We start from the raw sequence: 16,290 nt of genomic DNA, 5'->3' as shown, positions 1-16,290 counted from the left end.
AACGACATGATGATGCTAGCTAATAACTCGCGTAAGAACCTAGAAGCTATGCTGCACCCTGAACATATATAGATGGTACACACAGTGGTATCAGCACTATTATTCGTCTTCATCACTGCTGATCGTTTAAGATAGGCTGGTGCTGGTCCTGGTAATAACAATGGTATAACTCGACACTGACGCCACTACACCAATGTCTTGGTCCATCCGCGCGCTGATCATGGCCGAGGAGCTGCCCCAGCAGAGTGCAGGCCAATGAGCACCGCGTCTCTGCATCATATGGAAACGTTAGGTGTTGCAGGAGTCCATCCAGGACCATGCCGGCGCGGACGCACAGTTCCATCGGGTTCAATCCTCGGCCTGATCCCTGATGGATCATTGGACGATGTGTGTTTGTCCGCACACCGCGAATGCCCAGGCAGGCGCAACTGTTTTCCCTGTTCATGCCTCGCTGGGGACTGACACTGCACTGTAGGTGTGGGCGTGTGGCAGCTAGCGTCTGCAGTACGCACACGTCGTAGAGCCGATCGATCGATGCCCCGTCATTCACTGCATGGGAATGCGGCTTTGGTCCTCCAGCTTCGTCCTTGGTGATCGCGACGGAGCTTTCGAGCTGGTGGCGCTGGTCCTCGGCTTGTGTCAGTCAGGTACAGTGCGGGAGAAGTTATATATGCGCGTAGATCTGGGCGGAGCCGGTGCTGCTGGCAACCAACGAGTGGTCTAGGTTAGCATAGCAGGCAGCGACCACCGGCGAGTCATGCAGCTAACAGGTCCATGCCATGCAAAGAATTGGAGTGTGGGCCGGGGTCATGACTCATGGAGTCATGGTGCAGCTAGAACTAGAAAAAACGGAAGCGTTTTCTAGACCTGCTGGGGTTTATTTGGTTCTCGACTAAGTCTGGCGGCGAACTAAACAGGCCTTAGCTTAGTGTTATTCGTTTCCAATTAAAGCTTGATTAAAGCTTGATGGAGATAAAACACTATAAGAGTGCGTTTATTTGTTCAGGATTGAGGCAGGAATGGTTACAGGTGATCAAAGCTTATACAAATTAGATAATCATTCCTGGTTGGATCCATTCCAGGTGATCAAAGCTTATACAAATTAGATAATCATTACTGGTTGGATTGGTTCTAGGTCATGATTCCGAAACAAACGAACACACTCTAAAAGTATTAAAAATCGGTATAGATTAAAACAAGCCAACGGGCTTGCGGCCATGCATGACTGCATCCCGAATTAACTAACACACCCACACACGACTGAAATGCATGAAAAGTGAAAAAAGGGCAAATTATTGCCTCTCGTCTGACAGAGCGACTTGCTTCGTCCTGTCTCAAGGTCGCTCAATGATCAACCGATCCCGTTGCCGTGGTTAGCTCACTGATCACCTCGCTTTCAGACGCGCTCCTGAACAGCCGGGCAGTAGGGCCGCCCAACTGCACTTGGGCAAGCTAACCAACGGCAGCCGAGCCGAAACCGAAACCCACCACCTGGCTTGCCTCTGCTCTGAGCATGTGGCTGCTAGCAAGCTAGCTAACCGCTCGTAGCCAAACCGCTCCTGGCTCCTGCGATTCAGGCCAGGGGTCCCTCAGTCCCTGCATCATCCATGGCTCGCCCACAGAAATAAAGCCAAGCACCACCACACCAACGACAGTTTCTGGTTCGCACGGCCCGGCATGCCAAACTGTCAGCTGGTTTGGGAAGAAACCAGCACGCATCCGTCGCTGTCAGGAGCTGATCAGATCGGCTGCTGGAGTTAAGACGGACGGACGGCGTATTATGGACGGGGAAGATTCCTGATGAGATGGCGACACCAAAACTGAAAGCCACGGGCCTGGATCCTCTTCTCTCTCTCTCTCTGTCTCTCTCGATTTTCTCCCGGATTTTCATATTACTATTCTCTACTAGGGATGGATGGTGTATGTACACACCGATACAATCAAGGACCGTATCAGCAGGTTGAATAATAACAACGATAATAATCTACTGACACGCGCAAGTATTTTGGGGCTAATCATCGGGGTGGATGCTGCATGCCGACGAGGAGATCGAGGGGGAATCGGACTCGTCGTCGTAGTCGTCCTCGTCGAAGTCGTCGAGATCGTCGAAGTCCCACAGCTCGTCTTGCTCCTCCTCCTCGGGCATCTGCCACTGCTCTTGAGAAATCTCGCCGGACTCCAGTAGCTCCACCACCTGCCCATTGGTGGCCATGTGAATCCAGTCAGTTAAGTACCAACAGTGCCAAATTTAATAAACAGCACTGGAGCTTCAATTGACCGGTCCAGCCGTCCAGGTCCAGGAGTAACCTCTGCCAACAGCAGCTGATACAATACAGCGCATTGGATTTTACGCTCGACTTTTTTTTTTGTTTGTAGTAAATGAAAAGGGGGCCAGCCCTACAGCTTGGATAAGCATTTTTTGTTGCGTGAAAAATGGAGTTTTTATGCAGACATGTGCTTGTTTAGTTACAGAAGCAAAATCGTTCGGCTTGGATAAGTACCCTGAACAGCTCGATTAATCATACTGACGTGCTACCTAAACGCTGCTCATACACTATAACCATCTTCTCAAGCAAGGCGTCTATCTGATAGCTGTAACGAGAGCAGCAGTGACCAGTCATCAGTGTGGGGGGGGCTGATTGTTTATGCGCTGATGGCACAACGGATTACGAATAAAGTAATGCATGATTAAACTTTGATCGGGGCAGTAGACTTGGTCTTTTATATAGCTGTCGGGGTGGCATGTTTTGTACGCTTGCCCCAAGGTTTGTGTTCTTGAGCTGTCCTGCGTCCCCCACTCCACCTCGCCCTTGGGCTTCCCGTGAACCAAACCATTCGGAGAGAAAGAAAATGGTAGGGGAGAAGGTAGTAGGAGGCAACAGAGCATCCTATGCCCCCTCCTACGACCAAGAAACTAACAAACCGGCCATGCCGCCAGATGTGACCAAACCATTGTCTGCTTCCAAAGTTCGGCAAAACAACAAGGTTCCAATTAATGGCCTACTCCTAAATTGGTTTCTCATACAGAACGCGAAAAACACAGACATTTTCTTTTACTGTATGCTTAATAATAATAGGTCTAAGGTCAATACTGATTAATATGTACTAAGAAACTTTTGTGTGCAATTTGGGAATATCATTATTCGGACAAGGTCAATACTGATTGATATGTACTGATGTGCCCAAGCCACCATCCCGATTCCCAATCCCACAGGTTCAACCCAATTGGTGAACGCGCGATTTTGCCCATCCACAAGCACATTATCAGTTATGTGAGCGCCCACAAGCAACACAGCATACACTGTGGGATCCTGGTGAAGCAGCTCCCCCGCATTAAAAATTGATAGATTAGGACAAGCCCCCCTATGCAATCAGGCTGGGCGTAGTGTTACTTGCATTGCCAACTGGTGGGTAGATGCCAACAAGTGGATGATACAGATACAGTACTGGTATATGATGCTGCTGCCTGTATTGAGGATGCTCTCGGATGTCTGGCTAGACGAAGAAGCGTATACGGATAGTCTGCTTTAGTAAAGCTCAGACAGACAACTATGCCTGAGTGGTGTGGGATAGCTACCTAGCACCAGACATGGCAAACTAATGTTTCCAGAGTATATGTAACTGAACCATTACCTCATCTGATTGCATAGCTTCCAATTCGCACAATATAAAATACTTGGGGGGTCATTTTTCTGCACCGAGCTGTTGACCTCTCTCGTGTTGCCGTTGTCCATCCGATTGTGTATATGGTAGTACTATGATGGAACTGTTGGACCTAACCGTACCCATCTTGGTTTTGCTACAAGTGTGTGTGAGGGAAAACCTTGGCCACAACCTTCGATAAAAAAAAGTAAAGGGAGAACTACTCATCTTTTTCTTTTCTGGTGTATGATCTACGATATACCTGAAGAAACCAAGAGTTGTTGCCCATGGTTAGGAGGGTAAAATGGCATCATTATTGTCCTTTGCTCGAACCCAGAGAATTCCATCGCTTCGTTACCGGATCAAGCAACAGGTCAATTTATTTAGAGAAAAAAGGACAGAGAAAAAGAAAAGGAGACGATGGTTGGAGATTTTGATCTTTCAGTGACGAGAAAAGAGAGCCGACGGATGCTGATTTTCTTGGTGGTGGCCCAGGCGTTTCAACGACCGGGATGCTACGCTCTGTCGGTCAGACCCACCCCCACTGACATTCCCAAGGTATGGCATTGTACCACCCTTTTTTTAGAAGAAATGCCTTTTTGCTTGGATCCTCTAGAACAAGTAGTAAAGTGGTTGAATTTTTTGGAGGCAAAGAGGCAATGTGCATTTACTCGTTGCAGTGACAGTAAGGACGGGTTAAAATTTTGTTTCTCAGCGAGAACAGCAAGCGCATTAAAAAGTAGATGCGGAGAGTTGTTGTCTGTTTCCGCGCGCACCTGTGTCATGGTCGGGCGCCACACGGCGGCGGCCCTGACGCAGAGGGACGCGACGAACATGAGCCGCCTCAGCTGCCCGCCGTCGTAGCCGTCGCCGAGCCGCGGGTCCACGAGCCCTTGCACCACGCCGTCGCTCAGGTAAGGTTTGGCCTGCGTCGTCAATCGGTCCACGGCCACATGGCTAGGTGAGCAGAGCTAGCAAACGGTGGCAGTGGCAGTGGCAGTGGCACTGGCACCAGACCAGAGGATGGATAGGATGGCTGGCCAGTGGGGACACTCACCCACGCGATGAGACTCATGTGGGAGCCGTCCACCGGCTTCCGGCCGGAGATGAGCTCGAGGAGGAAGACGCCGAAGGCGAACACGTCCGTCTTCTCGTCCACGATGCCGTGCGTGAAGTACTCCGGCGCCAGGCACCTGTCATCACGTACGTACAGTACAGAGGTGGCACGCCACAGTGTCAGCGTCTTCAATTCTTCGCCGGCCAGTTCGCATTCGCATGGCATTGCATTGCATTGCATTGTTGTCGCATGAATAGAACACGCCGGGCGCGTCGCTCACCCGAAGGTGCCCTCGATGGGCGCGATGGCGTGGTGCGTCCACTCCGACGGCAGCCACCGAGCGAGGCCGAAGTCCGATATCTGAGGCTCGTAGTCGGCGGTGAGGAGGATGTTGGACGCCTTGATGTCGCGGTGGATGATCCGGCGCGCGCAGCCCTTGTGGAGGTAGCGCAGCCCCCGCGCGGTGCCGACGGCGATCCCGTGCCGCTGCTTCCACGACATGGCCGGCAGCTTCAGGTCTGCGCACGGTTGTTCATCCACGACACCATCGGTGAGCGGCGGCACAGTGCCGCAGAGCGAGAGAGCACGCGCGTGGACATGCATGGGTCGCTAGGTAGGTAGGTGGTGGATGGATGGATGGATGGATGGAAGGACAAGGACATGAGGACATGGACAGGATGCACTTGCCGTGGAGGTTGGCGGAGACGGAGCCGCGGGTGGAGAAGTGGAAGACGAGGTGAAGGCCGCGGTCGACGCAGCATCCCAGGAGCGCGGACACGTTGGGGTGGCGGACGTGGCCCACCGTGCCCAGCTCCGTAAGGAAGTCCTTCTCCTTCTTCTCGTCCGCCGCGGCCGTCGGCGCCAGGCGCTTCACGGCGACGGCGCGGCCGTCGTCCAGCACCCCGCGGTAGACCTCTCCGTACCCGCCCTTGCCCACCATGTTGTCTGCGGTAGCGCGGCAATGCCGGTGGCCAAAGCAAAATTAAGCGGGCGTGAACAGCAGAAGATAAGACAGACAGAAGCAGGGCGATGGTTTTACCTTGGTGGAAGCCATTGGTGGCCTGGTTGAGCTCCTCGTACGAGAAGCACCTCCAGGTGGGCTTGTTCGGCGGCGGGTCGACGTCGACGCACTCCTCGGCGCACTCATCGGCGTTGCTCCGGCGGCCGAGGGACAGGAGCCGCTTCAGGCTCCGGCTCCGGAGGTAATTCATCTCCCACTGCGATCCACCGAGCAATGGCAATACCCACCTAGAGGTAGAAGACGGGAAGGACGGCCGGAGGAGCTAGCTCAGCGGAGCAACCCCATCAATCAATTCAATCCCCTCCCTCTTCTCCTCTCCACGCCTTGCTGCCTGCGTGACGAGACGACGCACGCAGAGGCCAGCGGACGTATTGAAACCGGCGTGCGCGAGCACGTACGAGTAAGAGTGATGACACGGGGCGGTTAAAGAAGAGAGGAGGAGGCGTTTCTTCAAGAGCGGACAGGCATTGAATTGAGTGGCGGAGCTCAACCCAATGGTGGAGAAGGAAGGAGGTCGCTGCTCTGCCCCGTTGCGCAGGAGCGCATTGAATTGGACGCCGAGCAGCGAGGAGAGAGAGAGAGAGAGAGAGAGAGAGAGAGAGAGAGAGAGTAACTGGCGCTGCCGTGTCCGCGCACGCTGCGCTGCCGAGCCGCTCTCAACTGCACGCGCGAGCGAGAGGCAGAAGAAAGGGAGGACCGAGGACGGCGCGAGCGGGGATGTCACTGTCGATGCCAGTGCCCGTAGCCGTAGCGAGCCGAGCAGGAGCAGGAAGGAGGGCGGCAGGCAACAGTGCAAACGGAGGCGGGCGCTGTGGTGTCAAAGACAGACAGACGAACAAGGGGAACAGGCGAACGAGCGACCGACGAGGCCGTCGCGGCGGGCGGCCCCCTTTATCCGGTCCTGGCGCGGGAGGGAGAGGGACACGGGTCGGGTTTGGCCGGGGCCCAGACGCCAACGCAGGAGGAGGAGGGGGCGTGCCGCGTTCTGGGTCCGGGGCACCGGACGGGACGGGAGCGGGCTGTGGTTGTCCGGGCTGGTCTCTCGTGTCGTCTCGTCTCGCCCGTGTTTCCTTCGCTGGCGCCTGGCGGCCTGCGCGTCGCTGATGATTGCCGAGCGATCGCCCCGATCCGGCCGCGCGCCAGCGCCAATGAATGCGGCCGGCTGCGTTCGTGCGTGTCGCGTGCGTCGCGCTGTGACTGTGAGCCCTGTGACTCGTTGGGCTGAGCGTGACATGTCAACCGTCTGTCGCTCGCGTCCCGGGCGCGCGGCTGCCGTGAACACGTGACCCGCCGGGGTAGGGGAAGGGGTGTACAAGCAGAACGGCGCACGCACAGTGTCCGTGTCAACCAGCCCGCCGGATCTACGTGACCCGATTTTCACTTCCACCGGAGAGAGAGAGAAGGGGATGGTAGGGGTAGAGTTGAGAAGGTTGGCTTCAAGTTCACCAAACCGTTTGATAAATTTGGCTAGCCGGCCGGCTAATTGGATATCGGGACCAGCCGGTTAGCTGTTAGCTGTAACACCGCTTCCGAATTTTGTATTTGGGATATTTTGTAATTTTCGAAGGATTTTAATGAAAATTTTCTTAGAAATACTATGAACTATTCTAAGACTTTCCACTAGAACAAAATTTCAAAATACGCAGTCGGATTCAAATAAAAAATCGAACCAGTTTTAAAAAATTAGAAAGGGGGGAAACCCTTCTTAGTGGACCGGCTAATCGCCCTGCAATGGCGGCCAGCCGAGCCGAGTGAGCCGATTAATCGACCAGTGAAGTTGATAAGCCGGCCTGTCGAGTAGTGTTTGTTCGTACTCATAATGCACATGCGAGCTACTAGAATCGGATACTTAATGTGTTTAACGCTAGTACTCCCTCCGTTTCGTTTTAGATGTCGCTGGATAGTGTAAAATTGAACTATTCAGCGACAACTAAAAAGAAACGGAGGGAGTAGTCATTTTGCATATCCACAATCACAAGCTACTAGACTCAGTCTAATGGATAGTTTTTTGCTTTCTCTTTAAATAAAACGAATGGCCAGGCAAGTTCCAAAAGTTAGTGTCAAGGGGATTTTGTGTCCATGTTTTGAATGCCTTAGTGCCCTCCAGCCCACTCGCGATGAATAGTGTCCATGCTATATAATGACCATTCCTAGTGCAATGCATTGAGTGATTTGGCACTAGGTAGAGTGTTGTAAACCGGTGGTGCTTGTTACTCTTAGAAGTTTCCACATCCTAGTTGTCTCGGTGGCTTTGGCTTCCGCCGTGAAGCCCATATGGAGGTTGTGCGTGGCTCTGGAGAAGGATTTGTAAGGGGTGTTATGCTTGACGGAGAGTTAGTGCTAGTTGGATCCATAACAACGATGGGATAGAGCTGTGATGGTGATATATTGAGTAGCGGTATGGTCGCAGATCCCATATCATAACCTCCAACCTTTTCTAACACCCATGGAGACATTAGTAAGATGTAAAAGATTTGTTTCGTGTTACCTGCCTGTAGACCTGCTCAAACGTCGGATCGGGTCAAGATTGGGTCGTGGACGGTTTGACGTGTCGGGTCGTTTCTTTTGGGTTGAGTCGGATAAAAAATTATTGCGGGTTAAAAATTATAACTCATACCCGTCTGTTACATTGATCAGGTTGAGTTCAACCCAATTTTTTTTTGGGACGGGTCGAGTTGGTTGCAAGGTTTGTTAACAAAACATATTGGAAAATAAAGAATCGTGTGGCCATGGACTTCGCCGGTGGCTAGCCCACGTTAGTAGCTGGAACAAGGGGAAACACAGGAGAGGACGATGCGTTTAGTTGGGCCCAATGGGTCTTCTGGGGCCAATGTCCTTGCAACGTCAGGCCACGGACAATTGGATTACATCCTCTCTTTGAGCCTTGCCTTTAGATCCAAACTGTGCGGTCCGAGTTGGGCAACCGATGGGCCGGCCCAATGCGACGCAGTGGCGCTCGTGTTCGGGTACACATAGGGCATGTTTGGTTCAGCTTTTTTCTGATCAGCTTTTCTAAAAATTTGGCTGTGAGGAGAATCTGGCTGTGGAGAGATCTGAGTATCATTACGATTACGTGTGGAGAAAGATAAAGTTGTTCATAAGGCTCAGGATCGAGAAAGTGACGGATTCCTACTATTACAACGACTCAACTGATTATGTGTTTATGTTGATTTTGGATGGTTTTTGCCCCAACGAATTTTGTAGAAGCTGGCTGAAAAGCTGAGCGTTTGGCAGTCCGCAACAGCTTTTGGTGGCCAGAAACTGCCAGAAGCCGAAACAAACAGGCCCATACAAGCGAGAGCCACGTGCTGCTGCATGCAGGTCGACACCGCTGCCACGGTGCCACCTGCCCGCCCGCCTAGGCGCCTACCAACACGTAACGTAGCAGAGTCAGCCAACCAAGCGCTACGCGACACCATCGTTGCTTCTTCAGCTAAACAACATGCGAATTTTGACCGTTGGATTTGGCTCACGCTTCGGTATCTGCTATTCAATCTTTTCGTATTATTATTATTATTATTATTATTATTATTATTATTATTATTATTATTATTATTATTATTATTATTATTATTATTATTATTATTATTATTATTATTATTATTATTATCATTATTATTATTATCATCATCATCATCATCATCATCATTATCATCATCATCATCATCATCATCATCATCATTCGTCTATTTGTTTTTATGCAATTTATTAAATTATTTTTCTGTACATTTTTTTATAGTTGCAAGTCCACGCCCAAAATTTTTGTTTTCGTCTCATCCGTTTAATACTAATCGTTTGATATGAAACTGATTAATTAAAAATTCACATGACAACAACCTTCAAAACACTTGAATAATAGATACACACTCTTCAAAGGCCCATGGTCGACCGGAGCAGAGGAAGAAAAGGCGTGAATGGTTACAAGCTGTGATGTACTCATGGTGGCGCTAGCTGCCGACGTACGGCAGGCCTATCGGAGGAGACTTCTCCTCACAACTCCCTGCACACGCAACGAAGAACTGGAGCGGAATGTTTGCTTCCTCGCATGAGCCACTCGATCGAGCATCACCAATGATTGCGTCTCGTACGTCCACGAAGACGGCTTGTGTGAAAGTTTGAAGTATTTCACACCTATTTAGTCTGTTTTTTTTTGTTTCCGTCTCGTCGAAGAGCTCCATCTCGTAAGAAGATATATAGTGCTCCATTGTTTTGGATTGTTCCATATTTTCTTGGAGTATATGGGATGGTTTAGGGGTATCTCGTTTTTAGAGACTAATTTTTAGTTCATCATTTTATTATATTTTAGTTTTTAAATTACTAAATACGAAAAGTAAAACTCTATTTTAGTTTCTTATTATTTGATAATTTAGGAACTAAAATTGAATAAAATAGAGTGACTAAAAATAAATCACTAGAAACTAAACAGCCTCTTAGGATTAGATGCTCTTAGGGCTAGATGGAAGTTACTGTGGACATAAAGGATAACTTCTGTTGATACGTTCAGTCCACAGATTATTCATTAATACAGGGCCAGGCATGCATTATGCCGCCAACGAGAAAATCGGCAGTAAAATGACGTTGAGTCTAGAGATTCAGGCTCAGGAATTTGAGATTAAAGGAATTATTAGTGCTTCAATCGTGACACATTCACTATTGATAAAATAGTAGAGATTTTGCAAAATCATTGGTATTCAAACGCATACAATATTATTCTCGCTGGGCAAAGGAAAGGCATACAGAATGCTGCAAACGAGAAATCAACAGCAGAACGGGAAACCGTACCTTCCAGGGAGGCAAAATGGTTGTAGTATGAACGTATCGTTAAGGCGGTAAATTTGGGAGAGTTTCATTAAATAAGACCGACATTGATTCATAGTTGCAAGGGTGCTATATCTGTTTGATGAACTTGTTCAGTACACATAACGCTAGCAGAGGCAGCAGAAAGGAAAGCACAAAAAAGAAAACAAAGTGGGGGAGCTAGGGGGAGAGATGAGCTACAGAGATCCAATTCAAAGACGACGTTCCTGCATCCATTGTACAGGGCTGACTAAAGCTATGATGGCACTTGCAGAACCATGTCAGTAGAAAGAGAAAGCTTCAAAGCAGCTGGCATGCAGTGCAGGACGCTGGGGAGCAACAAAGCTGAAAAAAGAGAGAGAGAGAGAGAGAGACCAGACCAAAGCTACAAAAGGGCAAAGGCAAATATGCTATAGCTAGCTGCAACGATCATTTTGTTGTTAGCAGATCGATGGTCAGTGTATCCTGCAGCACACTACTCGCTGCTTACTGTCTCTTCCATCATACTACTACTGTCTACTGGTACCTCTGATCTTTCAGTCCCCCCGCTTTATGTCTTTTGTGCGAGAGCGCCCATGTCAGTCTCGTGTTCTCATGGCTTCTCCCCACCCTTTTCGCACATGCGAGACGCCAGCGGCGAGCGGAGGCCGACCAGCAGCCACGACCGGGCGGCCCGAATCATTCCATTCCATAGATCGGCGTCTGAAAGGCTGCCACATTTGGGTAGGAGTATCCAAAGGGGCCTGCCGCCGTGATGGAGCTTTCATAGGACCCATTGAAAGCGACCGGGGTGGCGAATGGCAGGGAGGAGCAGCTGCTGGAGCTCTGCTGCGGCTGCGGCTGCGTCTCGTTCTCGCCGCCCTGCTGCATCTGGTGCTGGTGCTCATGCGAGGCGGAGGCGGTGCCATTGGCGTAGCAGTGGTGGGCCATCGACGACGGAGCCGCCGTGCCGTGGGAGTTGGCGAAATCCAGGTTCACCCCGGAGGAGTAGAGGCCGCCGAACCCTACTAGCGGCCCCTGCAACAGGTTCCCTGCTTGTTGCTGCTGGTGGTGCTGCTGCAACGCGAGCATCGACAGGTACTCCTGCTGCTGCTGGTCGTACTTCACCGGAATGAACAGCGGCGGTGCCGTGCTGGCTTCGACGACTGGCATGCCGCCGCCGCCGTCAAGCGAGCCGGACGGAGGGGACTCCAGCGCCTTGCTGCTCCGGCCACCCGCCGCCGCCGCCGCCGACGACGACATGCTCGCGACTGGAAGGTTGCTGCTCATTATGGTCTCCACGTTGTACCGGCTGATCTCGAAGTTTGTGACGGCGTTCAGGCCTCTGAACTTGATGGCCGCTATGTCGTAGGCCTCTGCAGCTTCCTCCTCGGTGCCTAAACGAATCGTAGCATAGTGGAGTATACATCAGTTCTGGAACTACAGGTTCAGATGCTTTGACTGATATATAATTATACAGCAGTTAGATGAAATGACAGAACCACCATGCACGGCAGCACGGTGACAGGAGCTCAGTTAAAAAAACTGAGCAGTAATGACAGGTTCAGAACGTACTCTTAGTTTAACCACAACCACATGCTTTACACGGAAAACCGAGAGGCGACACTAAACAAGTACGTACTAAAAAAAACTGCATGGACGAAGAGAGAAACGTTCAGGTCGCAATGCAATCAGGCAAAATGCATGCATGCGTGGTCACGGCCCCTCTTTTTTTCCTGCATAAGACCGTCTTCAACGGTGTCCTCTCCCCTTTTACTGTATGCCTTTAGCGTCACTCTGAGACTGCAACGTTCGACGCTAAATTCTACTCTACGCGATACAGTAGTAGAGTGGAGCAGAGAAGTTCACCAGATCGAGGGGCACGCTAGTCTGCCTCCTTGTCTCGAAGTTGGTGAGCGCCAATATTTGCTAGTTGAAAGAAAAATGGTAATAGATGATGGAAATATATAGAAAATGTTATTTTATAGTTGTAGTGGGGTATAGAGGTTTGATATAGGGGGAACCGCTGTAGAGCGTGGAGATATAGAGGGAAGAGAAAGCTGACGTGGCATGTGAGTGAGATATAGGGGGAGAAATTTAGAGGAAACCGCTGAACACAGTCTAAAGCCCCACCGTACCCCCCCAACCCATCATGCATGGGGGGCAAAAGATGACGAACTCAAATCGAACCCGGCGCCACACACATGCGTACATCTGGTCAAACTAGATGTTCTTGACCTACATAAAATATGTAGGCGAATCTAGCTACAAGGATTGTACGTACAAACCATTGAAAAAGAGAAGAGGGGGGACCTACGTGTGCAAGGTGTTAGTGTATGCTTACATATTTTAATGTGGGAACCAAGAAAATAGTTCTGGCTAATATGGTCCCAGCTTGTCTCATTTTGAGAAAGGAAACCGCTTGTGCAGCTTTTATTCATATATGAGATGTTCATGCATGTGGTTTTGCATTAGCTAGACCAAAAAAACTCAACACTACTGTAGTATTTGTATCTGTGACATGCATCATGCCAATACATGATAAAACTTTGGCATCGTAGATTATTTGTTCACACGTTTTTTCCTGATTGAATAAATCGATAAATATGTTTACATATAGCTGAGAAGCCTGGTTTGTTTAGCAGGTGTGTGCAATGGCCGAAGTGTTTGTATATGTACTCACTGAACGTCCCAAGGTAGAGGTCCTTGTTACCGGCCACCCTTCCGATCCTCGCCTGCCACCGTCCATGCTGGTGATGTCTGCGAATTGCATGGACAACAAGACTTAGACGGCATGTGAAACGAAGAGCTAAAATTAACATGACTGCAACTGAAAAATGCATGGGAACAAGCAGGCAGGAGTATTCACCTGGTTACACCTCGGTAGATGGAAGCACCCCGAGAGAATCCACTGCTCTTCCTGCACCACAAAACACGTATATATGTTTTTTTTTGGTTAAAAACAACATTTGACCGATAAAGATATACTAGTTAGTTGTCTGCACATCGATACAATTTCTATATATATGGATAGATCTTATATTTACAATTTCTATATATATGGATAGATCTTATATGGATAGAAGCTGAGCACTTTATACCAAGCAGGCAGAGTTTGAATCTCCTATGCCCCATTTTTTTTGGGAAAAGTAATTGAGCTTGATGGACGAGACGACACACGAACGAAACTCACACTTAAACATGGTAAAGATATCTAAGTCTCTGCCGCATGGTATACGTTGCCAATATATGCATATAACAATCAAACAATGCATGCATTAAGCTATCTGAAAATCCTGCAAGCTAAGGACTATTGTTGTTGTTACAGCATCACAGAACAGTGATCACCTTCGAAGGGAAGCAACAAACTCTTGTCGCGTCATGTTCTTCATCTCCTCGACCTCCTTCTCATACTCAGCAACCTGAAACGATAATCCTTTGCCCCATAAAGACGATATATACATCCAGCACACAGATAGTTAGATATCTCTACCTAGACGCTTCATTGCACACACTCTGCATCAGCGTTTGTCTCTCTCTTTTTTTCTTTTATAGCTACTAGTCATACGTCTATCTATGCGCTTACCGGAAAGTTGGTGGTGGTGCTAGAACCCCAGTACTTCAAAGCTGCAAGATCATACGCCCTGGCAGCCTTCTCCTCCTTATCATAGCCACCTTCAGATTCATGAAAAAAAATAGTACCATCAGCAATGTGATGCTTCTGCTTGACGAGATGATGCATGGATAATGAAATAAACATGAAGCTTGTTTAATCAGTTCTTACCCAAATATACTGAACGCCAGAAGAGCATCAGGCAGCAAGTATATATTGGCACCAAGCCAACATGCAAAAAAGGAGAGCGTTAGTAGCTACGCAAATCAATAGCAGACGCCTATATACAGTAGTATAGTACGCAAACAGGCTGACGATGTACCTTGGCGGCCCTTGCGGCTCTGCCCTTCGCGTCGGCAGCTGTTGTCCCACAGATGTGCCTCGTACCTGCCAGTCCACCGGTGCCTAGAAATCACCAAAAATACCACATCACCTAAGATTTTAGACAGACAAAACCCGTAATTAATAATATATGGTGCAGCTTGACTGCTTGTTATTTTTTTCTTAAAAAAAAAGAGCAGCAGCACAAAGATTGGCAAAACTCTCCAAATGTTGAGAAACTGAAGACAAAAATCTAAAGATGAAAAACAACTTTTAAAAAATCCTAGTACTTACAATCACCAAACACTTGCTTCGTTCTGCTCTATCATTATATGGTCAGACAAAGGCTTCACAAAATTAGTGCGACACTATAATATATGGGTTTTCCAAGAACAAACCCCAACTTTTCTGCATCCACTAATCCATGGAAGTATGATCTAGGCAAGCATAGTAGGCATGCCCTGTGTTATGAACAATAGGCCACAGCCACACATACCAAGCAACACCAGCTGGTGCACCTTAATTTGCATGCAGTCATGCAGATAGCCTCATGCAGTCATGCTACAAACAGTAGCAGTCCATGCATGATAAGAAACACCCAAACGCAAAGGTCACTTTTTTTTAGGTTCATATATACCTCACGGCCGGATTAGATATGGATCTGCGACAGCTAGCTTAGCTTACCGTGTGACGCCGCGGTAGATGGACGTGCGCTGCCCAAAGGAGTCGACGGCCTTCCTCTGCTCCGGCGCCGGAGCAGCCGCCGCCGCAGGCAAGGCCAGCTTGGAACCGGCCTGGTCGAGGGAGGACAGCGGCGACGTCGCCGCCGCCGCCGCCGAGCCGCCAAGGAACCCGGCGGCGGCTATGAACTTGAGGTCCGAGTCGTACATCTCCGCGGGCGCCACCGCCTCCGGACCACCGGTGGCGACGCCTCCGCCGAGGAAGTCCTCCAGCTTCGGCGGCGGCGCGGCGCCGGCTATCGCGGCCAGCTCGGCGGCCGCGCCCCTCTCCTCCTCCTCGAGGTCACCTGCGCGACGGGCCGGAAAAACATACACATGCATGCATGGGGAGATTGAGACGCACGCACGGAGCTAGGGAGAAAGAGAGGTACGACGCGCGGGGCGATCGAGGGGGGGGGGTACTGACAGTGGTGGGCGAGGGAGAAGTTGAGCCATGGATGATAGTGGTGCGAGGTGTCCATGACGACGACGTGCGGTGAGAAAGGAAACCGGCGACGTACGCGCGCAGTAACTTCGTGGCTCTCCCGGCCGGCCGGTGTGGGTGGTGGGTTTGTCCGACCGAGCTCTCTCGGGTCGGGGAAGAGAGGTGAGATTCCGCGCTGTGGCGAGCAGTACAAGGGGGCGAGGATTTCTCGGGCGGTGAAGAATGGGGAGGGGCGGGGGAGGGTGATAAAATAGAGGAAGGAGAGGACACGGCAGCTCGCTCGCACACGGAGGAGAGTTATTTGAGTTTGTAACATTCTCGTCGCGCGGCTTCACCAATTTATTACTCCGCAGCTGTACTTTGCCAATTTGGTATTATGGAGCTCAAAGTCACGTCAGATTGGGACAGTTAATCTCCCGTGCTCTATTAACGTCTGTTTTGTTGTTCTTGATGCAGGTTGTGTACCCTTCGTACTAATCTACCCCTGGCCGGAGTACTCCCTTGCCGCGCCAGAGACCAAGAAAACAGAGCGCGCGCCGCCGTCTCGCAGCCGCTGCAACCGTGACGAGGAAGATGAACAGGGCCGGCCGCGGTTCCCGCTGCAACCGTGACGAGCAGGAGAACCGCTGCAACCGCCGTCTCGCAGTCTGCTAGGACCTCGGCGGTAGGACGAGGAAGATGAGCAGGGCCGTCTCG

General features: G+C 50.2%; 2 protein-coding genes across 2 annotated transcripts; both read right to left on the bottom strand.

The window, feature by feature from the left end:
* Positions 1-1,876: 1,876 nt before the first annotated feature.
* Positions 1,877-6,561, bottom strand: LOC100216690 (putative protein kinase superfamily protein). The gene is made up of 6 exons (NM_001143096.1): positions 5,739-6,561; positions 5,387-5,644; positions 4,980-5,217; positions 4,700-4,835; positions 4,419-4,568; positions 1,877-2,194 (listed from the first exon to the last, which is right to left on the bottom strand). Exons 1-6 carry the CDS (start codon positions 5,908-5,910, stop codon positions 2,012-2,014), a joined length of 1,137 nt encoding a protein of 378 aa, NP_001136568.1. The 5' UTR covers positions 5,911-6,561; the 3' UTR covers positions 1,877-2,011.
* A 4,363-nt stretch (positions 6,562-10,924) lies between these two features.
* On the bottom strand, positions 10,925-15,811 carry LOC100384122 (uncharacterized). Its single transcript, NM_001357644.1, has 9 exons — positions 15,577-15,811; positions 15,115-15,457; positions 14,432-14,514; positions 14,281-14,289; positions 14,083-14,171; positions 13,845-13,918; positions 13,366-13,416; positions 13,180-13,256; positions 10,925-11,893 (listed from the first exon to the last, which is right to left on the bottom strand). The coding sequence occupies exons 1-9, from the start codon at positions 15,629-15,631 to the stop codon at positions 11,196-11,198; spliced, it is 1,479 nt and encodes a 492-aa protein (NP_001344573.1). The 5' UTR covers positions 15,632-15,811; the 3' UTR covers positions 10,925-11,195.
* Between the last annotated feature and the right edge of the window lie 479 nt (positions 15,812-16,290).

Source organism: Zea mays, chromosome 2 (assembly GCF_902167145.1).
Source record: "Zea mays cultivar B73 chromosome 2, Zm-B73-REFERENCE-NAM-5.0, whole genome shotgun sequence".
In the NCBI taxonomy this organism is placed as follows: Eukaryota; Viridiplantae; Streptophyta; class Magnoliopsida; order Poales; family Poaceae; genus Zea; species Zea mays.
Note: the sequence above shows the minus strand (reverse complement) of the source record. Positions and strands in the feature narration are given on the sequence as shown.